This window comes from Pristis pectinata, chromosome 30 (genome assembly GCF_009764475.1).
Source record: "Pristis pectinata isolate sPriPec2 chromosome 30, sPriPec2.1.pri, whole genome shotgun sequence".
Classification (NCBI taxonomy): Eukaryota; Metazoa; Chordata; class Chondrichthyes; order Rhinopristiformes; family Pristidae; genus Pristis; species Pristis pectinata.
Genome location: NC_067434.1, coordinates 3,043,570 through 3,068,036, shown reverse-complemented (window position 1 = coordinate 3,068,036; position 24,467 = coordinate 3,043,570). Strand labels below are relative to the sequence as shown.

Below are 24,467 nucleotides of genomic sequence, written 5' to 3'. Positions count from 1 at the left end.
CAACTACGTGGCCCACTGGGAGTGTCCAGCATTTTCTGTTTAATTTCAAATTTCCAACCTCTGTTGCTGGAGGCTGAATTGTGGGTAGAGGGAAGGGAAGGGGTTATATTGGAGCCAGTGGAGGGGTCATTGAGAGTGGGGGATGCTACAAACGGGCCAGCGAATTATTGGCTGAGGAGGACAGAGAAAGCAGAAGTGAGACTTGTCACTGAAAACCAACATAAGGTGCAGCAGGTGGTTCGGAAGATAAATAGTACGTTGGTCTTTGCAGCAGGAGATTTGAGTGCAAGAGTAGAGATGTTTTATGACTATTAAACAGGGTGTGGATGAACCCTGGAGCATTGCTATAGATGCAGCAATGATTCACAGGTTGGATTCTGGGATGCCTGGACAGTCATGGGGAGAGATTGAGGAGCTTTGTCTCTATTTTGAAGGGATCAGAAGAACAAGAGGTAACCTCATTGTTCTTAGAGGGTTCAGCAGCAAAATGCAGAGAGGATGTTCCCCTGGCTAAGGAGCCTAGAAGCAGGGGTCAACGTCTCACAATGGGGAGGAGACCAGTTAACACTGAAATGAGGAGAACCTTTGGAACTCTCTGCCCCAGAGATGGTGGAGTTCAGTCACTGAGTTCATTCAAAACAGTTTGATAGATTTCCGGATATCAAAGGAATCAAGGGGTTTGGAAGGTTGGCCATGACCTTGATGAAGGGTGGGGCAGGCTTGGGGAGACCACTTGAGTCTCCCTTCTTATGTTTTAAGCTCAATGGTGTTTTTCCAGGCTCCATCCAATCACTGAATGAGATCGCTCCTCCAGGACAGTCTTGGTTGTTTGATGATCTCCTTGGCTGATTCTTGAGGTGTCATGAGCTGTTCGTGAAATGTGGGATTCCTGACGAGAGTTTTCGGGGTGGATGGTTCCAGATCTGACCCAACTTGATTACCCCATTGCACGATGTCTACACACTGCTTGGTACTTCACTGAGTGGCGCAGAACCAGTGCGTCCGTGGACTCGGGTACAGACTGCCACCACTGGGCCACGATGAACACGCAGCTGGGGTGCACGACACAGTGACAGGCCCACAGGCTGCTGTTCGCAGACTTAAGTTGAGCAGAAACCTACAGCACCTTTGAGTTTAAATCTGGCTTTTATTTTTTTTTGGTTGTTTGTAGATATCAGGAGGTCAACACGATGAAAACCTGAAAAATTGTGGAGCAGTAATGTGGTGGTGTTTACATGAGCCCTTAACCCATAGTGTTCCTCCAGGGCCTCTCGGAACATAAACCCATTTGTTCATCCACAGCTAAAGAATTTTGATTTGAACAAGGAGAGGCAGGTTTTTATGGAAATATGGTGATGAGCAAGGCTCCTAACGTGGGCTCTGTCATTGTTAGTGTAAATTTGAAGGTGATCTAGGAAGGAGCCAGTGATCCTCCAACATCAGCTTGAAGGACATTACAGAGTGGAGGCTGGTGGAGTAGTTTAGCATTAGGAGCTCCTGCACGAGTATGTGTGAGCCAAGGGCATGAGAGGGTGAGCAAGCTTCACGTGTCTGAGGCAAGAGATCGAAGACCAGAGATTTATTGATAAAATGGAGAGAAATGAGGGTTGTCATTGAACAGCCGGTTGTTCTCTGGAGTCAGTTCTAACCAGGCCTATTCTGTGGAACGTTTTTGCAGTTCTCTTTCATCATCGCAACAATCTTTACTTTGGAGCTGGCAGCCGGAATCCTCGCCTTCGTGTTTCAGGACTGGGTGAAGGAGCAGGTGCAAAATTTTGTGCGAGACAACATTGGCGTGTACCGTGATGACATAGATCTGCAGAACCTCATCGACGCAGTTCAGAAATACGTATGTATTCTTCATTCCTTGCTCAGGAAGGCACCTTGGTCAGCATGATTGAGTTGGGCCAAAGGGCCTTTTTCTGTGCTGTATAATTCTATGACTCTCAAGGCTAACACATTGTTTTGCATTCCTGATTACTTGCTGCACCTGCATGTTAGTTTTCAGTGGTTTGTCCATGAGCACACCGAGGATTCTTTGAACAACGACACTATCCAATCTCACCGTTTAAAAAATTCTCTTTTGTGCACCACAGTAGGTCGGCTCAGTACAGGATCCCTACCATCTTCTATAAATTCGTAGACAAACACAGAGTCATACAGCATGAAACAGGTCCTTCGGCCCAACTCATCCATGCCAACCAAGGTCCCTATCTAAACAAGTCCCATTTGCCTGCATTTGGCCCATATCCCTCAAAACTGTTTCTATGTACCTGTCTAAATGTCTTCTAAATATTGTAATTGTAGCTGCCTCTACGACTTCTTCTGGCAGCTCGTTCCACATACCCACCACCACCCTCCAGGTGAAAAAATCTGCCCCTCAGGTCCCTTTTAAATCTTTCCCCTCTCATCGTAAATCCATGCCCCCTAGTTTTAGACTGCCCTACCCTGGGGAACAGGTTGTTCCCATCCACTTTATCTATGCCCTTCATGATTTATTAAACCTCTATAAGGTCACTCCTCCACCTCCTTCTCTCCAGGGAAAACAGTCCCAGCCGATCCAGCCTCTCCTTATAACTCAAGCCCCCCCAGTCCTGGCAACATCCTCGTGAACCTTTTCTGCACCTTCTCAATTTAATGACATCCTTCCTTTAGCCGGGTGACTAGAACTGCACACAGTTCTCCAACTGTGGTTTAATCAATGTTTTGTACAACAATATAACGTGACATCCCAACTGTTGTACTCGATGCTATGGCCGAGGAACACAAGCGTTCCATACACCACCTTCACCACCCTGTCTACCTGTGTTGCCAATTTCAGGAAAATATGCACTGGTACCTAGTTCTCTGTTCTATAACGCTCCACAGGGCCCGGCCGTTCACTCTGTACATCCTGCTCTGGTTTAACTTCCCAAAATGCGTCACTTCACACTTGTTCAAGTTAAATTCCAGCTGCCATTCCTTGGCCCACTTTCCCCATTGATCTAGGCCCTAGAGCCTTCTACACTGTCCACTACGCCACCAATTTTGGTGTCATCTGCAAACGTACTAACCATTCTATAGGCCCCCCGGTAGCAGTAGAGATATAGAGGAGCAGATTGGCGGGCAGTGTTTGGAGAGAAGCAGAAATAACAGGGTTGTTATAATGGGAGACTTCAACTTCCCAAATATAGACTGGAACCTGCTTAGTGCCAAAGGTTTAGATGGGACAGAATTTGTTAAGTGTGTCCAGGAGGGATTCCTGACGCAGTATGTTGACAGGCCGACTAGAGGGAATGCCATGTTAGATCTAGTTTTAGGAAATGAACTGGGACAGGTGAAAGATCTATTGGTGGGTGAGCATTTGGGGGACAGTGACCATTGCTCCATAACCTTTAAAATTGTCATGGACAGGGACAGGTGCAGAGAGGACAAGAGGTTTTTCAATCGGGGATGGGCTAACTACGAGGCTATAAGGAGAGAACTTGGGAGTGTAAATTGGGATGTCCTTTTTGAAGGAAAATGTACCATGGGGATGTGGTCGATATTCAGGGATCTTATGCAGGATGTTAGGGATAAATATGTCCCGGTGAGGCAGAGAAGGAATGGCAGGGTGAAGGAACCGTGGGTGACGAGAGAGGTGGAACGACTTGTTAGGGAGAAGAAGGTAACATACGTGAGGTATAAGCAGCAAGGTTCAGACAGGGCCCGTGAGGAATATAGGGTAGCGAGGAAGGAACTTAAGAAAGGGCTGAGGAGAGCTAGAAGGGGACATGAAAAGGCTTTGGCTAGTAGGGTTAAGGAAAATCCCAAGGCCTTTTTCAAGTACGTGAAGGGTAGGAGGATGGCTAGGGTGAAGGTAGGTCCGATTAAGGACAAAGGTGGGAGAATTTGCCTGGAGGCCGCGGAAGTGGGAGAAGTTCTCAATGAATACTTCTCTTCGGTATTCACCAGGGAGAGGGGTCTTGATGATGCGGAAGGGAGTGCTGGTAAGGCTAATGTTCTCGAGGTTGTTGATATCAAGAGAGAGGATGTGTTGAAGTTGTTAAATAATATTAAGACAGATAAATCTCCGGGACCTGACGGGATTTTCCCCAGGCTGCTTCGAGAGGCTAGGGAGGAGATTGCTGAACCGCTGGTAAGGATCTTTGAGTCCTCGTTGTCTACGGGGGTGGTGCCGGAGGATTGGAGGGTTGCGAATGTGGTCCCCTTGTTCAAAAAAGGTAATAGGGATAGGCCAGGGAATTATAGACCGGTGAGTCTCACGTCTGTGGTGGGTAAGCTGTTAGAAAGGATTCTAAGGGATAGGATTTATGAACACCTTGAGAATCATGGACTGATTAGGGACAGCCAGCATGGCTTTGTGAAGGGAAGATCTTGCCTCACAAGCCTGATAGAGTTCTTTGAGGAGGTGACCAGGAAGATTGATGAGGGCAGTGTGGTGGATGTGGTTTACATGGATTTTAGTAAGGCGTTTGATAAGGTTCCTCATGGTAGGCTTCTTCAGAAGGTCAGAGGCCAAGGGATCCAAGGAAGCTTGGCTGTGTGGATTAGGAATTGGCTTGCATGTAGAAAGCAGAGGGTTGTGGTGGAAGGAGTGCCCTTGGATTGAAAGGCAGTGACTAGTGGTGTCCCGCAGGGATCGGTTCTGGGACCTCTACTTTTTGTGATATTTATAGATGACTTAGATGAGGGGGTGGAGGGCTGGGTTAGTAAGTTTGCGGACGACACTAAGATAGGTGGTGTTGTGGATAGTGTGGAGGGCTGTCGGAGCTTACAGAAGGATATTGATAGGATGCAGAGCTGGGCTGACAAGTGGCAGATGGAGTTCAATCCGGAGAAGTGTGAGGTGGTACACTTTGGAAGGACAAACTCCAGGGCAGAGTACAGGGTAAACGGCAAGGTACTTGGCAATGTGGAAGAGCAGAGGGATCTGGGGGTTCATATTCACAGTTCATTGAAAGTTGCCTCACAGGTGGAAAGAGCAGTTAAGAAGGCCAATGGCATGTTGGCTTTCATAAGTCGCGGGATTGAGTTTAAGAGCCGCGAGGTTATGATGCAGCTTTACAAAACTCTAGTTAGGCCACACTTAGAGTACTGTGTCCAGTTCTGGTCGCCTCATTATAGGAAGGATGTGGAGGCGTTGGAGAGGGTGCAGAGGAGATTTACCAGGATGCTGCCTGGATGGAGAGTATTGAATATGAGGAGAGGCTTAAGGTGCTAGGGCTTTATTCACTGGAAAGGAGGAGGATGAGAGGAGACATGATAGAGGTATATAAAATATTGAGAGGAATAGATAGAGTAGACAGTCAGCGCCTCCTTCCCAGGGCACCAATGCTCAAGACGAGAGGTCATGGCTTTAAGGTTATGGGTGGGAGGTTCAGGGGAGATGTCAGAGGGAGGTTTTTCACCCAAAGAGTGGTTGGTTCATGGAATGCACTGCCTGGGGTGGTGGTGGAGGCAGATACATTGAACGGGTTCAAGAGCTTGTTGGATAGGCATATGGAGGAACGTGAGATAGAGGGATATGCGGGAGGAAGGGGTTAGGTAGTGTGAGGGTGGTCTGATGAACGGCACGACACGGTGGGCCGAAGGGCCTGTTTTGTGCTGTATGGTTCTATGGTTCTATGCCACCTACATTTTCATCCAAATAATTGATATAGATGACAAACAACAGGGGAGCCGGCACCGATCCCTGTGGCACACCACTGGTCACAGGCCTTCAGTCTGAAAACCACCCTCCACTGACACCGTCTGACTCCTCCCACCAGGCCACTTTTGTATCCAATTGACCAGCTCACCCTGGATCCCATGTGATCTCACCTTCCAGACCAGCCTACCACATGGGATCTTGTTTGAGGGCCTTGCTAAAGTCCGCTAAGGCAACATCTACGGCCCTGCCCTCATCTTAGTCACCTCTTTTTTAAAAAAAACTCAACAGATTAGTGAGACATGATTTCCCACGCACAAAACCATGCTGACTATCCCTAATCAGTCCTTGCCTCTTCGAATGCAAATAAATCCTGTCCCTCACAATCCTTTCCAGTAAAGTTTCCACCACTGAAGTTAGGCTCTCTCTCCTGTAGTTCCCTGGCTTGTCCTTGCAGCCCTTCTTAAATAAAGGCTCAACATTTACCACCCTCCATTCTTCCGGTACCTGACCTGCAGCTAACAATGATACAAAAATCTCTGCCAGGGCCTCAGCAATTTCCTTCCTTGCTTCCCACAATGTCCTAGGATACACTTGGTCAGGCCCTGGGGATTTATCCACCTTTGTGCGCTTCAAGACTGCCAACAGCTCCTCTTTCTTAAAGTTGATATGCTTCAGGATATCACTGTTCTCCTCCCTGAACTCCTTCTTCACAGTAAATGCAGATGAAAAATATTTACTTAAGACCCCACCCATCTCCTGTGGCTCCACAAAGTCCACTGATCCTTAAAGGGACCTACTGTCTCTCTGGTTATCCTTTTGCTTTTAATATACTTGTAGAATCTCTTGGAATTCTCTTTTGCCTTGCCTTCCAAGATATCTCATGTCCTCATTTTGCCCTCCTAATTTCCTTCTTAAGTGCACTCCTACATCCCTTGTACTCCTCAAGGGATTTGCTTGATCCCAGCCTCTGTACCTGGCCTATGTCTCCTCCTTCCTGACAAGAGCCTCAATGTCCCTTGTAAACCAGGGTTCCCTACCCCTGCCAGCCTTGCCCTTCACTGTAATAGGAACATGCTGGCCCTGAACTCTCCCCGTCTCACTTTTAAAAGCCTCCCACTTGCCAGACATTCCTTTACCTGTTAACAGCCTCTTCTTAGCAATCTTTGAAAGTTCCTGTCCAGTGCCATCAAAATTAGCCCTGCCCCAGTTTAGGACTTTAACCTGTGGATCAGTCCTATTTTTTTTTCTATAACTGTTTTGAAACTAGTAGAAGTGTGGTCACTGGACCCAGAGTACTCCCCCATTGACAAGTCAGCCATGCAGCCAGACTCATTTCCCAACGGGAGCTCGAGTGCTGCACCCTCTCTAATTGGGCCATCTACATACTGCTTCAGAAAACTTCCTCGCACACAAATAACAATTTCTGCCTCATCTGATCCCTTGGTGAACAACACAAACAGCCTGCAACAGAGTGAGCTAGACAATCTCGCAACCAATGGATCAGACTGAAGCTCTGCAGTCTGCTCACATCTCTGACAATAGGAAGAGGAAGCTCCAAGAACATCCCTGCCCCAGTACCGGCAGGGCAGCACCTGAGTGCTAAAGACGAGGCTGAAGTATTCACAATGACGTTCATCACAAGTGCTGAGGGGATGATCCAATTTCTCCTGAGATTCCCAGCATCGTAAAGTTCCGTCTCGAGCCAATTCGGTCCACTGCGGGTGAGATCAGGAGGTGGCTGAGAGCACTGGTCACAGTGAAGGCCACAGCACCAGCCCTCGTCCCGGCTATGTTACTGAAGAGAGAACTAGCTGCACCTTGAGGCAACCTGATCCAGTACAGCTACAACATTAGCATCTTCCCGACAATGTGGCAAATCTCCCGGACTGTCCCATTTACAGATCCGTTCCAGCTAACCACTGCCCCCTCAGTCTACCTTCAAACATCAGTGAAGTGATAGAGTTGACAGTGCTATCAACAGAGGCTCATCGATGCCCAGTTATGGTTTCACCAGGACACTTGGCTTCAGGTTTCATGACAGCTTTGGTCGATAGCCAAAGTCTGACTTCCAGCGGTGAGGTGAGGTGACGTGAGGTAGGCTGCCCTTGAAATGAAGGCAGCATTTGACTGAGTGGCCCCCGGTAAAGCTGAACATAAGGGGCATCAGATGTTGAGTCAAACCTTGCATGAAGGAAGATGGTTGTGGTTGCTGGAAGTCAATCATCTCAGTCCCAGGACGTCACTGCAGGAGTTCTTTGGGGCAGTGTCCTCGGCCAAAGCATCTGCAGCCGATTCCACAATAACCTTCCTTCACCATTAGATCAGAAGTGACACCTTTGCCGACAGCTGCACAGAGTTGCACGATTTCATTTGCATTCCCTCAACAAATGAAGCTGCCCGTGCCTACGTCGGAAAGGTATCCTGTGGTGAGTGACTCGTGTCTGGACCCCCAACATTTCCCATCATTAACAACGCACAGGTCAAGAATGTGTTGGAGTACTCTCCACTACAGAGCCAAAGGCTCCCGCCAGGCTCAACACCATCCAGGACAAAGCAGCCCACTTGACTGGCTTCCCACCCACACCCTCAGTATTCGTTCCCCCTTCCACTGGTGCACAGTGGCTGCAGCGTCTGTCCTGCAGTTATTTGGTCAGCTCAGCCCGAATCCCCTGACCCTGACGATCAAGAAGGACAAGGGCAGCAGGTGCAGTACCGCCACCAGCAGATTCTCCTCCAAGTCGCGCACTGTCCTGGACTGAGTTAGGTTGCTGATCCTTTATTGTTGGCGGATCTGAATCCTGGATCCTCTCCCCAGCAGCACCACCCTCACCAGTAGAACTGCAGCGGTTCACCGTGGTGGTGGCAACAAATGTTGGTCTTGTCAACGATGCCTGGATCTCAAAACTGCAGATAACAAAATGTGTGCCTTTGTACATTCTGTTCCACTCACTCAGATTCAGATTCCTTGAGGCCTCTTCACATCCCCCTCCCAACGGACAAGCTCGTCTAGTTTCAGCAAACTTGTAAATATATCATTTGGTTCCCTCAACCAAATTGTTGGTATAGATCGTGGACAGGTGTGGCCCAATCACCAGTGCCTGTGGGCCCCCACTAACCCGAGCCCTCAGTGCAGCCCACCATTCACAACCTGCCATCCTGAGAAAGACACAAAAAGTGCTGGAGGAACTCAGCAGGTCAGGCAGCGTCTATGGAGGGAAATACCTCCACGGATGCTGCCTGACCTGCTGAGTTCCTCCAGCACTTTTTGTGTATTGCTCCATATCCCAGCATCTGCAGAATTTTTTGTGTGACCCTGAGAAAGATGTACTTATTTCCTTCCTTTGGTTTCTGTTTGTTAACCAATTTTCAGTCTGTCAGTATATTTCCCTTAATTCCATGTGCTCTAATGTTGTTGACAACCTTTTGCGTGAGACCTTATCAATAGCCTTCAGAAACCATGTCCACTAGTTCCCCCTTATCTATTTTACTGGTCACACCTTCAAAGAACTGCAATAGGTTAGAGTCATAGAGCAATACAGCACAGATACAGGCCCTTCGGCCCAACCAGTCCATGCCGACCACGGTGCCCACCCAGCTAGTCCCAATTTCCTGCATTCAGCCCATATCTCTCTAAGCCCTGCCCCTCCGTGTACCTATCCAAGTGCTTCTTAAATGATACTATTGCACCTGCCTCACCCACTTCCTCTGGCAGCTCATTCCATACACTCACCACCCTCTGCATGAAAAAGTTGCCCTTCGGGTCCTTTTTAAATCTTTCCCCTTTCACCCTAAACCTAAGCCCCCTTGTTTTGGACTCCCCGACCTGGGGAAGAGACTGGTTAGTCAAGCATCATTTCTCTTTCAAAAATCCATGTTGATTCTGCTCCCTCCCATCGTCCTTTTCAAGGTTTTCAGATGTGACGTCTTTCATTACATGTCTTCCAGCACGTTCCTTACCACAGATGTCAGTCTAACAGATTGATGGTTCCCTGTTTTCTCTCCCCAACTTTTCTTAAGTAATGAAGGCACATTTGCTGTCCCCAGTTTGCAGGATCATTTCCAGAATCTGTAGAGCTTTGGAAGCTGATAACCAGAGCATCCACTGTCTCCAGAGCCACTACTTTCAACTCTGACCTGCTCTGACATTGGGCCCTTGGGATTTATCAACTTTTTAGTCTCACCATCTTCACTTGTATTTCTTTCTAATTTGCTTCAGTTCCCCACTGTCTCCAGACCTCCTCCTGTTCCCCACCACCTCCTTCTCTCCACCCCCCAACCTTGTCTGACCCCCTGTTACCAGGGCTGTTCAGCTCCTACTGCTGCCCATTGCAAAGTAGTGTTTCAGCATGTCACAGTTGCTCTCACCAATCCTCCCCGCCCTATTTCATCATCATTACTTCCGGGACTGCTCGTACTGAAGCACAACAACAACAACCAAGCACTAGAAACTTCGTTTCCTGTTTCCCATATTTTGTTTCCTGTACCTTGCCAATGCCTCCCTCCTCCTCCCAGGCTTTCCCACTAAACCCCGGCTGTCTCGGATTCATGAGCTTTGCGGTCAGCTGAAGCTGCGTGTTTGTCTGCCGACCTGTCTCACCGCTCTGTCCTTCTGCCTTTTACCTTCACCCATCCTGCCTCTCTCTGTTTCCTGGATGTTCCTCTAACGTAGTTGCACTCTCTTTCAGATGCAGTGTTGTGGAGCTGCTGGTCCTGATGACTGGAACAACAATCTTTACTTCAACTGTTCCCAGGAGAATACCAGCCGGGAACGATGTGGTGTTCCCTTTTCCTGCTGTATACCTGACCCCGCAGTAAGTAGTGGGAACTGTTGTTGCTGCATTCATCACTGTGAATTCCGATCTCTATTGTAATAACCCAAATAGCAGACTGAAAGAGAAGATGGGGGAATAAGGTAGAGAGACAAGGAGACTCCAGGGCAAGTTTGACAAGGTGGAGCACCTTATTCTTGTCAGAATGGGGGAGATTCCATAGATTTTGAAAATGATAGTAGGTAGCGGAAATTGTTCAAGTGACAGGAAGGACACAGAAATAAAATGCAAGAGAGATCTTCAGAAACCAGGGCACCATGAAGAAACTCCTTAATGCAGGGAGTTATGAGTAGACATTCTCCATCACTCATCTCAGCAACTTGAGTGGCCAGTCCTGACTCCAAGGACATCTGACCAGCCATTCTCCACTAAAGGTTCGTGCGCCACCCCTTGCCACACTTTAACCAATCCTCTGTCCTGCTAATACATCTGACCACCTCCACCCCCAACCCCCCCCCCCCCCCCCAACCGAGCTCTGCTTGTAACTGAGAACCTTCTCCCTTATCAAACGCCTTTGGAAATCCTGATACACCATAGTTACTGGATGCCCCTGATCCATTCTGCTGGTTACAGCCTCAGGGAAGAAAAAACTAATAGGTTTGTCTCAAACAATTTTCCTTTCATGTTGAAAATCAAAAACTGCAGTTGCTGGAAATTTGAAATAAAAATACACAAAGTGCAGTGCCTGTGGGGAGTGAACGACCCTCCATCAGGTATCATCTGTCGTGCTGAATGTTTCCCACATTTTATGTTTTTATCCCCTGCATTAAACCCATGTTGACTCTGCCTACATGTTAATTTTCTATGCCCGTGTTACCATGAAGGACTGAGACAAGACTTGGAACTGTAGACCAGTCAGTCTGTATCAGTAGTAGGGAAATCTCTGGAGTCTGGGATAACAGTGCACTGGGAAACAATACCTTGTTTAACACTGTCTCACCGAGCGCTGACTCATGGCAGCACTCCTAGACCTCCATCTCACGGGATGTACTTTAGAAAGGTATTTGCTTTGACTGTGTGCAGTCAGGGACCTGCCTTGAATCCAGGTTAAAATGGCCTCAGTGCCACATGGCTTGGTGCGGAGGCGGTGTGGAGAGACTGCCTGTGGGCACTGGTGTTGGTCGGGTGAGGAGAGCGGAGCAGCTGGCCAGTGCTGAGGGGTGGGACCCAGGGCTTCACCCTGTTCAGCCACGGTGAGTGTGGCCACCACTGTGCAGATTGTGCTGTAGTTTTTCTATGTTCTATGTTCTATTAATTCGTGGGGTGGCAGGTTTGTCTTGTGAAGAGAGATTAAGCAGACTGAGGCCTTAGGGAAAATCAGAAAACTCTAGATACCGGAAATCAGAATTAAAACAGAAAATTCTGGAAACACAGCAGATCAGGCCGCATCTATGGAAGGAGAAACAGAGTTAACATTTCAAGTCAAAGATGCTTAATCAGAATTGGGAAAGAGAGGATCCAAGTTTGTTTTAAAGTTACAGAGAAGATGGGGGAGGAATGGATAGAACAAAGGGAATATCTGCGGTAGGATGAGACCACGATTGCAGTGGGGATAAGTTGTAGATGGGTTAATGGAATCGGTTAGAGAGAGAGGGAGAACACAAAGGGACATAGAACTTGTGAAATGTAGGACTGGCTATGTGACTCGAGAAGGAAAGCTGAGCCAGTCTCACAGGATGACAGACACAGAAGTGACCAGTTCCGATGCAGACAGAGACAGCATGTTACCTGAAGCTGTAGAACCCGGTATTGAACCCGGAAGGCTGCAACGTACTCAGGCAGGTGAAGAGGTGTTGTTCATCACTGTAACAGCACAGGGGGCCACAGACCGGGAGGTTGGAGTGGGATGGGGAAATAGGAAGATCAGGGTCGCCCTGTGGATTGAAGCAATAACCCAATCTTCATTTGGGTTCTCCAGAATAGAATATAGAACACTCTACAGCACAGTACAGGCCCTTTGGCCCACAATGTTGTGCCGACATTTTATCCTGCTCTAATATCTATCTAACCCTTCCCTCCCACATAGTTTCCCATTTCTCTATCATTCAAGAGTCTCTTAAATGTCCCTAATGTATCCGCCCCCACAACCTCTGCCGGTAGTGTGTTCCGCATACTTACCACTTTCTGTGTAAAAAAAAAACTCACCCCGACATCCCCCTTATACCTTCCTCCAATCACCTTAAGATTATGTCCCCTCGTGTTAGCCATTGTCGACCTGGGAAAAAGTTTCTGACTGTCCACTCGATCTATGCCTCTTATCATCTTGTACACCTCTATCAGGTCACCTCTCATCCTCCTCCTCTCCAAAGAGAAAAGCCCCAGCTCACTCAACCTACTTAAGGGGTTTGACAGGATAGATGTATCCCTTAGCAGGGATGTCTAGAGCCAAGGGTCACGGTCTCAGAATGGAGGTCAGCCGTGCGGGACACAGAGCTACTGCCTCATAGTGCAGATGACCCAGGTTCAATCCTGACCTCTGCTCATTGGGGAGTCTGCATGTTCTCTGTGGACATGCGGATTGATAGACGAGCTAACCCCCGTCTGTGTGTGAATGGTAGAATCTGGGGGAGCTGATGGGAATGTGGAGCAAATACTGATGTATGTGTGTGCTTGTGGTCAGTGCAGAGCTGGTGGGCTTGGTGGCCTTGTTTCTGCACTGATTCTCTGGCTGTGGAGACACAGTTGCTGAGTATGTTCAAGAAAGAAACCAATTTTTAGGTATTAAAGAATAAAAAGTTAGTGTAGGGAAGTGGAACTCGAGTCAGCCATTGAATGTCAGAGCAGGTGTGTGAGGTTGAATGGTCTTTTGCTGCATCTATTTCTCATGAACTTATACCCTTTGGCAGCGTTTCAGGCTGACTAGCCTACAGTTCTCCACGTTCTTTCCCTGCTTTCCTGAGCAGTCCCATTTGCCACCTTCCAATGTACTGCAGCTGTTCCAGAATCAGGATAATTTTGGAGGACCATCATTAAGGGTGTCATTCCCATTGGATAATTTTCTCCAATGATGTAAATTACACCAAGTTCTCCCATGTCCCTTGTGTCCCTTCAGTCCTGCTATAGTGAAGAGAGGAACAAAATATTTGTTTAATACTTCCCTAAACCTCATAATTTCTCCAGCGATTGTCTCCCAGATATTTCTGTTGCATTCTTGCATAATTCAGAGGCTCAGCACTCTCGGGATAGGAAGGGACCCTATCCCAGTGAGAGGCAACACCTTTGGACGAGGGGAGGGTTGGTATCCCAGAGAAGGTTTGCTACTGGGGCAGCAGGGAAAGAGAAGGAACAGCTTCATCAGATGAGGGCCTCACCACCTCTGCAGGAATGTGTACCATCTGCCTATTGTGTCCACATTACTTGAAACATCCAGTTTCCCAGCTCTCTATAACCTTGTGGGTTATGACATGAATATAGCTCCAGGTGCCTCTAAATCAGAATACCTTACAGGCAGTGTTCCTGGATGAAAAGATAATTCATCTCTCCTTTGCTCCTCCTACCTATTAACACATCTAATCCTACTGTTTCTTGAATCCTAAAGAAAATGAGATTCAATTAAATTTCCCGTCTATTCCAAAAATAAAAAACAGTCCAGCCAATTCCTCTTCATACTAAAGGTTTACAGTGTTGGCAACCTTCTCATAAACCTTCTGGGTCTATTGAAACTAAGTAATATTACAACATTCAGGAAGGACAGGAAGGAGGTTTGGGAGCAGTGGTCCCAGCATTGTGACCGGCGTTTATCGCCCATCCCTAATTGCCCCTGAGAAGGTGGTGGTGAAGGACGGTGAAGGTCCTTCAACAGCTGCAGTCCTTCTGGTGAAGATGCTGCCAGTGCTGGTGGGGAGGGAGTTCCAGGATTTAGACCCAGTGACGATGAAGGAACGGTGATACTTTCCAGGTCAGGATGGTGTGTGATGTGGAGGGGAACCTGCAGCTGGTGGTGTTCCTTTGCACCAGCTTCCCTTGTTCTGCTTGGTGCTGGAGACTGTGGGATTGGGAAGAGCTGCAGCGTTCCCTGGGCAAGTAACTGCAGAGTATTTGGTAGATGGTCCACACTGCGGTGGAGGGAACGAATGGTGAGGGTGGTGCATGAGGTGCTGATCAAGTGGGCTGCAGGTTGTTGCAAATGGAGGTGTCTGCAGCATTTTTGATTTGTGCCTTTGGTGCAGTATGGTGGTGCAGTTCATGGAGCTGCTGGCTCACAGCTCGGAGACCTGGTTCAACCCTCATTACAGGCAAATGGGTAAATTAAATTAAGTTGGTTCATTATTGTCGTATGTACCGAGGTACAGTGAAAAACTTTGTTTTGCATGTCTTCCATACAGATCATTTCATCACAACAGTACAAGGGAAAACAATAACAGAATGCAGAATAAAGTGTTAGTTACAGAGAAAGTGCAGTGCAGGCAGACAATAAGGTGCAAGGGCCATAATGATGTAGGTTGTGAGGTCAAGAGTGCATCTTATTGTACTCGGGGACCATTCAATCGTCTTATAACAGTGGGGTAGAAGCTGTCCTTGAGCCTGGTGGTACATGCTTTCAGACTTTTGTATCTTCTGCCCAATGGGAGTGGGAAGAAGAGAGAATGTCTGAGGTGGGTGGGGTCTTTGATTATGTTGGCTGCTTTACTGAGGCAGCGAAAAGTGTAGACAGAGTCCATGGAGGGGAGGCTGGTTTCCATGATGTGCTGAACTGTGTCCACAACTCTCCACAGTTTCTTGTGGTCTTGGGCAGAGCAGTTACTGTACCAGGCCGCGATGCATCTAGATAGGATGCTTTTTATGTTGCATCTATAAAAATTGGTGAAGGTCAAAGAGGACATGCCATATTTCTTTAGCCTCCTGAGGAAGTAGAGATGCTGGTGAGCTTTCTTGGCTGTGATGTCTACATGGTTGGACCAGGACAGGCTTTTGGTGATGTTCACTCCTAGGAACTTGAAGCTCTCAACCCTCTTGACCTCAGCACTGTTGATGTAAACAGGAGCATACTGTCTGTGTGGAGTTTGCACATCGATCCTGTGACCACATGAGTTTCCCTGAGTGCTCCAGTTTTCTCCCATATCTCAAAGATGTGCTAGTAGGTTAATTGACTGCTTTGCTTTGTCCACAGGGTGTAGGTGGATGGTAGGGGAATGTGGGAAGAATAGGTTACAGGGAAAATTAGTGGGGGAATGGGAGTGCTCTGAGAACTGACATAGACTCGACGGGCTGAATGGCAGCTTCCTTTGTTATAAGGAATTACGAAGCTGTAGATGATGGAAAGGCCTTGAGGTGTCTGCAGGCAAGAAACTTGACTCAGGATACCCAGTCTCTGACCTGTTCTTGTCGTCACAGTATTTATGTGGTGGTCCAGTTGAGTTTCTGGTCAGTGGTGGCCCCCAGGATGTCAATGGTGGGGCCTCAGTGGGGACAGTTCCTTTGAACTTCAAGGGTAGGTGGTTGCACTCTCTCTAGTTCGAGATGGCCATTGCCTGGCACTTCTGTGGTTTGATTGTCTCTTGCTACTTACATAGAACATGGAATATTTCGCAGTAGCTAAAGAAATAGAATTGTTGCCACGAAACCTTTATAGCTATGGACCTTAGCAGAGTGAGTTCAGGTTAGTATTATTTTGGAATAAATCTATTAATCTCTTGAGTTTAGCTTTTCAAGTAGCCCAGTGGGAGCAGTAGTGTGGTGATGACTCTTCTGCTAATCGAGGGGTCTGCGTAACAATCCAGAGGCTGTTCAAATTCCACCACGATAACTGGAACTAGGTTCATTTAATTAAATAACATGGAATTTTGAAAATTGTGAAACTGTCAAGTAACAGCCTGGTGTAAACAATAAAAAATGATTCATAGCTGACAGCCAAGTCCCACACACACCTCCTGTCCAACGTCAGGTGGGAGTAAACAGGAGCGAGCAGCCCGAGAATCTTCAAGGTTGTCCAGACCCCACCGGCCATCCTCCCTCAGCTGATAGGTTTACCCTCACCTGTCACCCCTGCCTGACTCTTGCTGCATGCAGACATGGGCTGCTTCATTTCTGAGGAGTTGCAAATAGAACTGGACGTTGTGCAGTCATCAGTGAACATCTCACTTCTGACCTGATGGTGAGAGGGAGATCACTGTTGTGTCTGGATGTAAAGTGTTGCTCTGTTTTTGTTTTACAGCAGAACGTTGTGAACACCCAGTGTGGATACGACATCCGATCCAACAAAAAGGTATTAAGGACTATTCTATCTTGATTTCTCGGGATTGTTGTCTTTGCTGTTAGGGATTCCAGCTGCTTGCCCGCCCCGACCTGCCAGTGTGGCATTGGGCTAGTTTGAGCACTGATCTCCTGGACTATGGCAAACATCTGGCCCAGTCCAGGTGTGTCTGCCACCCCCCACCTTGATTCCTGGCCCTTTCCCTCCACTGTGCCCTCGGCACCTCCCTGCTGATAGTCACTGAACTCTCCACCACCTGGCTGCAGGAGCTGGGAGTTGAGGTGGGACAAGCTGCTGATGATCTGAGACCAACACTGGCCGGTGGGGTCATGGGGGGAACGGGCAGCTGCTCCGACAGCATGGTCCGAGGATCAGACACTCTGATGTCCTCCCTGACCCAGGGCTCCGGGCTGAAACATGGGGATGTTTAGAGTTGGCACAAGACAGGTCTGTGTGTTGCTTTAAGTTGTGTTCTGATGAATGAAGCAGTTTGGCTTCATTCATTCTTTGGCAGTAGTTGGGGACTGGTGTGTGGGGAAGCAGAATTCTTGCAGTAAAAACTCTCTCTCCCTTTGAAGGTCAACATGAAGGGCAATCTGATCATCTACACAAAGGGCTGTGTGCAGGCATTCGAGGACTGGCTGCCCAGAAACATCTACTTTGTAGCTGGAGCTTTGCTGGTCATTGCCGCCTTGCAGGTGAGACCACCCCCGGTCCCTCATTACACACACTGTCGGTTAAAACAACTCACAGTTGTAGTACAAAACGTTCTGCGGCTGGGCTCAGACTGACGATCCCACTCATTTCCAAGAGTAACTCAGAGAAACTGTTTTATTTTAACCATTCATCAAAGTGGAGTTTATTGTCAGATGCACATGTCCATGTGTGCACAGGTGTAATGAAAATCTTATCTGCAGCAGCATCACAGGCACAGAGCATCAGATAAGCAGCAGTCACATAAATTAAACATAAACTATACACAATTTTTACAAGAAAGAACACAATTAGAACAAAAAAATGTCCATTTTAGTGCTAAATGATCAAAGTGGTCATGGTGTTGCTAAACTGTAGTGATTAGGGTTGTGCAGGTCGGTTCAAGAACTGTATGGTTGAAGGGAAGTAGCTGTTCCTGAACCTGGCGGTGTGGGACTTCAGGCTTCTGTACCTCCTGCCCGATGGAAGCTGCGAGGAGATGGCGTGGCCCGGATGGTGGGGATCTTTGACAATGGATGTTGCCATCTTGAGGCAGCGCCTCCTGTAGATACTCCCGATGGTGGGGAGGGATGTGCCCGTGGTGTATTGGGCTGAGTCCACTGCTCTCTGCAGCTTCTTGCGTTCCTGCGCATTCGAATTTCTGTACCAGACCACAGTCACTGAAAGCTGACGTGCAGCCGTAGCAAGTGATGAGAAGTTGTAACAGGAGGATTTGAAAGCAGGAATAAGGAAGTCTTACTGCAGTTCCATAGGGCCTTGATGGGACCCCAGTGGGAGCAGTGTGCACAGTTTTGCCTGCTTAGAGAGTTAGAGGGAGTGATGAAGATTCACCAACTGGTTCCAGGGATAACAGGCTGTCGAGATGGGAGGGAGTGTGCAAACCAGCTCTGTGTTCTCTGAAGTTTATGAAATGGAGAGGTGATCTCGCTGAAGTTTACGAAATTCTTAGGGCGCTTAACAGGCTGCACATTGGGTGGAGGCTTCCTCTGACTGAGGGGGATAGGGCTTGGTCGCCCATGGGGGGTGGGGGGGGGGTGCTCGGTCACCCACAGGAGGGCCATTCAGGATGAAATAAGGAGGAATTTCTTCACGGGGGAGAACATTTGGAAATTGTAGAGTAACAAAGCACGAAAACAGGCCCTTCAGCCCAACTTGTCCGTGCCGACTGTGGTACCGACCAGGTTAGTCCCATCTGCCCGCATTTGGCCCAGATCCCCCAGACCCTTCCTATTCATGAAATTATCCAAATGCCTTTTAAATGTTAATGTACCTGCCTCACCCACTCCCTCTGGCAGCTCGTTCCACACACCCACCACCCTCTGCGTGAAGAAGTTGCCCCTCAGCCCCCTTTTAAATCTTTCCCCTCTCACCTTGTACCTGTGCCCTATGGATTCTAGCTCCCCTTCCCTGGGAAAAAGACTGTGTGTGTTCACCATATCTATACCCCCCATGATTTTATACTCTATAAGGTCACCCCTCAAACTCCTTTGTTCCAAGGAATAAAGTCCTAGCCTGCCCAACCTTTGTTGCTCTTATCCAGTCAGAGAAACAACCTTTGACCATCACTCTCTACTTCCTATCATCAAGCCAATTATGAATCCAATTAGCTACCTCTCCCCTTGGATCCCATGTGTTCAAACCTTCCAGACCAGCCTGCCATGAGATACCTTGTCAAAGGCCTTGCTAAAGTCCGTATAGACAACATCCACTGCCCGACCCTCATCTATACTCTTGGTTACCTCTTCGGAAAACTCTAACAGATTTGTTGAACATGATTTCCCACGCACAAAGCCATGCTGACTGTCCTAATTAGATCTTATCTATCCAAATGTTGATAGATCCTGTCCCTCAGAATCCCCTCCTGCCCGTCCTGCCCTTCCCTCAGCCATGTTTCTGTTATGACTATTACATCCCAGTCCTCAGAGCCAATCCACAGCCTGAGTTCGTCCACCTTACCTGCAGTCTCTCCTCTCCCTTTGCTGTGCTCCCGGCTATCTCGACTACTACATTTCCTCTTATCGGCTACAGAATTATCCCCTGATTTCTCATCGGCCTCTCTACTGCTCAGGATCCCACTCTAGCTTAAACCCTCCTGAGTAGCACCAGCGAATCTCCCTGCCAGGATATTGGTCCCCCTCCAGTTCAGATGCAACCTGTTCCACTTGTACAGGTCGCTCCTACCCCAGAAGAGATCCCAATGATCCAAGAGCCTGAATCCCTGCCCCCTGCACCAGCTTCTCAGTCACACATTCTCCTGTTCTATTTTCCTATTCCTGCCTCACTAGCACGTGGCACCGGGAGTAATCCAGAGATCACTACCCTTGATGTCCTGCTTCTTAACTTTTCCTAACTCCCTATACTCACTGCACAGGACCTCTTCCCCCTTTCCACCTATGTCATTTGTACCAACGTGCACCAGGACCTCTAGCTGCTCACCCTCCCCTCTGAGTATGTTCTGCAGCTGCTCTGAGACATCCCTGACCCTGGCAGCTGGGAACAACTCACCATCTTGGCGTCTCTTCTGCGGCCACAGAATCTCCTGTCTGTCCCCCTGAGCTTCAAGTCTCCTCTCACTATTGCCCTGCCTGACTTTCCCCTTCCCCACTGAACCTGAGAGCCGGTCACAGTGCCACTGACCTGACTGCTGCCTCTACCCACTGAAAGGTCATCCCTCCCACCCCACCCACCCCACCCACCCCACCAGCAGTATCCAAGGAGGTATAACTGTGAGGGGAATGGCCACAGGGGAAGCCTGCACTGTCTACCTACTCCCTCCACCTTTCCTTGTGGTCACCTTAGGTGTGACCACCTCACTGAAAATATTATCTGTGATGCTCTACATCCCGAATCACCCTGAGGGCATCCAGCCCCACCCCCACCCCCACCACAGCTCCATCCCCAGCCCCAGCCCCTTCACAGGGTCAGCCAGGAGCTACAGCTGGGTGCACCTCCCACAGGTGTGGTTCACCTGGGCCACTGGCAGTCTCCCTGGTCTCCCACATCCTGCAGGAGGAGGACGCCACTGCCCGAACTGCCATCTAAGTGTGAAGAATGAAGTTAAAGAGACCCTACTGGCCTTCCCTGTACCGAGTCTTCTCTCAGTGAAACCTTATGAGTCAAGACTTCAGTACTTCCACTGAACACTGGCCACTCTGACAATGGCCACTCCAAAATAACCACCCCACCCCACCAAACCTTACCTCGTTATTGGCTGATGTGCCTCAGCACTTTTCAATCCATTTTTTAAATCCGCCCCCCCATTAACCTTGCTCAAGGGAACTGCTGATTCTCTTACCTGAAGGGCTCTAGAAGCTCAGTTGTTGAGCTCATTCAAAACAAAGAGTGTCAAAGGATCATTGAAGGCCTCTCATAACCTTATAAACCTCTATCAGGTCTCCCCTCCGCCTCGGCCGCTCCAGAGCAAACAACCCCAGTTTGTCCAATCTCTCCTTATAGCACATGCCCTCTAATCCAGGCAACATCCTGGTCCTTCCTATAACGGGGAGACCAGAACTGAATGCAATACTCCAGATGTGGCCTAACTAGAGTTTTATAAAGCTGCAACATAACTTCCCGACCATTGAACTCAGTGCCTTGACTAGTAAAGGCAAGCATTCCATACGCCTTCTTTACCACCCTATCAAACTGTGCAGGGAGCTGTGGACTTGAACCCAAAGGTCCCTTTGTACATCCACACTGTCAAGGGTCCTGCCATTTACAGTGCACCTTCCCAAAGTGCAACACCTCACATTTGGACAGATTAACCTCCATCTGCCATTTCTCCATCTGTATCTGCAGCTGATTTATATCCTGCTGTATCCTCTGGCAATCTTCTACACCATCCACAACGCCACCGATCTTTGTGTCATCTGTAAACTTCCTGACCCACCCATCCCCATCCATGTTTTCATCCAGGTCACTTATATACACCACAGACAGCACAGGTCCCAGTACAGATCCCTGAGGAACACCACTGGTCACAGAGCTCCAGTCAGAGCACATCCTCCACTTCAAGGAGTGAAAGGAAAGCTAATTTCCAGCATCGGCAGCACATTCCCCGTTTTCGAGAGGCTGGTTTTGTTGTGAGGGAGGCGGAGGGCGGACCCTGTAGAGCTGTGCTGAACTATGAAGGGCACAGAGAGTGGAGATTATAGGAAACCTTTCCCCTTAAAACATATCCAGAAGCCGGGTGTGGAGATTTATGGAAAGGGGTAGGAGGTGCTTTCATAGAACCATTGGATGGTCGGGCAGGGAACGCAGCCCCCCACCCATCCGGTCCACGCCGCCTGTGTAGCTGAATGACAACTCATCCCATTTGTCTGGTTAGGTCCGTCCCTGCCCCAGGCGCTGCCCAAACTCCTCTTAAATGTTGTGATTTGAACACAGTGACAGATTTGAAAAGAAAGCCACTGATTTAAGTGAAGCCCAGAAGTTACTGCAACAACGACCTATCGATGGCTGTGTCCAGCACTCTGCTTTGGAGGAACTGCAGCCAAATTACGTTGAGAGCTTTGTGCCAGCAGCCGTTTCCCCAGCTGCTGGAAAGGGCCTTGGCTCTGGTTGTAGCCGAGGCCCGGGAGGTTTCAGCAGGGACCCGAGGGTTGGGAAATGTGTGGAGCTGTAAACTGCCTGTCGGACGGAGCTGGGGTCCTGGGGTAGATGTCTCTGCTGCACCAAGACCCTGCGGATACCTGCCAAAGATTTGCTCCAGAGGGACCAGTGTTAAAGCTTGGATTTCATTACCAATTTATTACATTTTAAAACGTTCACACTTCTAACAAATTAAACGTTCCATGGGTTCATGGGCTGAACGGTCCCTGAACAATGGTCCGTGAACACAAGCCCCTTATTCCCTTTATTTTGCAGTATTTATTTCTGTAATTTGCAGTAACTTTATGTGTCTGCGCTGTAGTGCTGCAAACCCACAACATTCACGTCCTATACGCCAGTGACAATAAACCTGGTTCTGAAATGCTGATGATTAAAGCAGCAAGCACCTCTCCACCTCCCATGTTTACACACAGCTAGGTGGTCCAATGGAAGGTTAAACTGGGTTACCAGGACAGGTCTTGTGGTCGGCACGGTGGTGCCACATTCCTGGTTGGACTATTCAGTAGAACGCACCCTGGTAACAATGTTCTGAAACGTTGTTGTGATGAGCGCTCGGACCTTGTACATCGGTGGGTCAAGTCAGCACAGTCGCCTTCGTTACAGGGGTGCAGACCCTGGCTGTTACTGGGTGCAGTTTGCATTAGACAAGTGAAGTGTGCTCACGTCCGGGCTCCTGTTTCCTTGGCCTTTGAAGCACGATGTTCTCCACTCATTGACCTTTGTTTCCTCCAGATGTTCTCGATTTATCTTGCGCGATCGCTGATCAGCGAAATCAAAGCGATAAAGGCTGGGTGGCGTTACTGAGATCATGGTGAAGTCTGCAGGATCCAGGGATCGCTCGACTTCGCAAACTATCAAAGAATATAGATTTTTGTGCCAAAGGAAGCGTCACTATATTTCGTTATTCAGGTGTTGAACGGCTCTGCTGTGCATTCCCCGCCCCTTTTTTTAAACCAAGCACCCTGCGCCTCGCTGCACCCTGCGGATGTTTGGGAGGGAACCGCTGGACATTCCTCACATCATCAGACGTTGAACATGGGGAGAGTCTGGAAAACATCGCACCACCACCATTCCCCAGTTAGTGCAGTGCGGGGCGATACCAGCCAAGGGACGGAGCGAGTCGCTGTCATCGCCACTGGTCTGAATTAGTTGCTGGTCTCTGCACATGAGACCGCAGCGACACTGCCCGTCTTTGCTCCAGGAACGGGCACCTGAAGCAGGATTTCATCAGGAGCTGGTTGCAGAGCGCAGCTCTCTCCTTTCTGCTGTTTGACATGTTGGGTTGTTCTGCAGAGTTAGTTGGTAACAGGAGCAGCAACGTACCGTTCAAGTCGGAGGGAAAGACTCTGCGTGGCCTTTCCCTGTGATGTCGGTGGGTTTGTGAATCATCCTGCGGGGAAGAGCAGCGTGTGGGAACAGCCACAGGGAGGGGCCTTTCTGAGCTTCCCATCAAGCTCAGCAGCTCAGCTTCATTCCAGCAGAAACTTTCTGTTAGTATAATATCGGAATATTTTTAATTGTTTAAAAATAGGAATAAACAAGCTTAGCTTTTGTGTCCATCCTCATGTTGAAAGCTTTCACACTGTACTGGAAAGCTTCAGCTTTTATCAGCCTCATTTTTAAATACATTAAAATATAATCAACAAGTAACCACTGGGATAAGTAGTCAGTGTGAGAAGGGGGTTCCGGGTAAAGCTGCATTGTTGCAGCTTCCCAAAGTTCACCTTGCCCATGCTGTTTTAAATGGTGCGCTGTGAGTGAGATACTCAGTGCTGCTACCACTGCTTGCTACATCCAGCTACGGGACGTCTCGGTGCTCGAAAGGCAGCCTGACCTGCCGAGTATCTCCAGCATTTATCATCCTGAGTGCGGGGGGAAGAATCGCCCTGATGAGGTTTGGTTCTGTAGGTGTGAAGGGCGAAAGCCTCTCTCCAACCAAAAGGAACAAGAGGCATCAGCAGCAGTCTGTGGGAGTGTTCTGAATCTGAGCCTCGTAGGACTCAGCAGTAGTGAACCTGAGAAATGTTTAACCATTGTTCACTGATTTTACAAAACAAAATAAGCGTGTCTGTTTGTGAGTGATTGTGACCCCTCCTTCTCTGTGACTGAGGAGTCAGCAGGTCTGGGGGTCTCAGCTCAGCCCATGACCTAACGCACACACTGCGTGTCCACACTGCCTGCGCACACACACACTGCATGTGCACACTGCCTGCGCAAAACCTGCACACTCACTGCGTGTTCACACTCCCTCCGCACACACACGCACTGCATGTGCACACTCCCTCCGCGTGCGCACACACACACAGCATGTGCACACTCCCTGCATGTTCACACTCCCTCCGCGTGCACACACACACACAGCATGTGCACACTCCCTGCATGTTCACACTCCCTCCGCACGCACGCACACACAGCATGTGCACACTCCCTGCATGTTCACACTCCCTGCATGTTCACACTCCCTCCGCGCACACACACACACACACAC

The 24,467-nt window shown here is 48.7% G+C and overlaps 1 protein-coding gene across 1 annotated transcript in view; it reads left to right on the top strand.

Annotated features, from left to right (window-relative positions):
- The window catches only part of LOC127584760 (tetraspanin-14-like), a 48,040-nt gene extending 24,411 nt beyond the window's left edge, over positions 1-23,629 (top strand). Inside the window, exons 4-8 of the mRNA XM_052041693.1 lie at positions 1,679-1,849; positions 10,318-10,443; positions 16,616-16,666; positions 17,233-17,352; positions 22,712-23,629. Coding sequence (XP_051897653.1) covers positions 1,679-1,849; positions 10,318-10,443; positions 16,616-16,666; positions 17,233-17,352; positions 22,712-22,783 — 540 coding nt within the window. The 3' untranslated portion in view covers positions 22,784-23,629. The remainder of the gene's footprint in view (positions 1-1,678; positions 1,850-10,317; positions 10,444-16,615; positions 16,667-17,232; positions 17,353-22,711) is intronic.
- Positions 23,630-24,467: the final 838 nt, after the last annotated feature.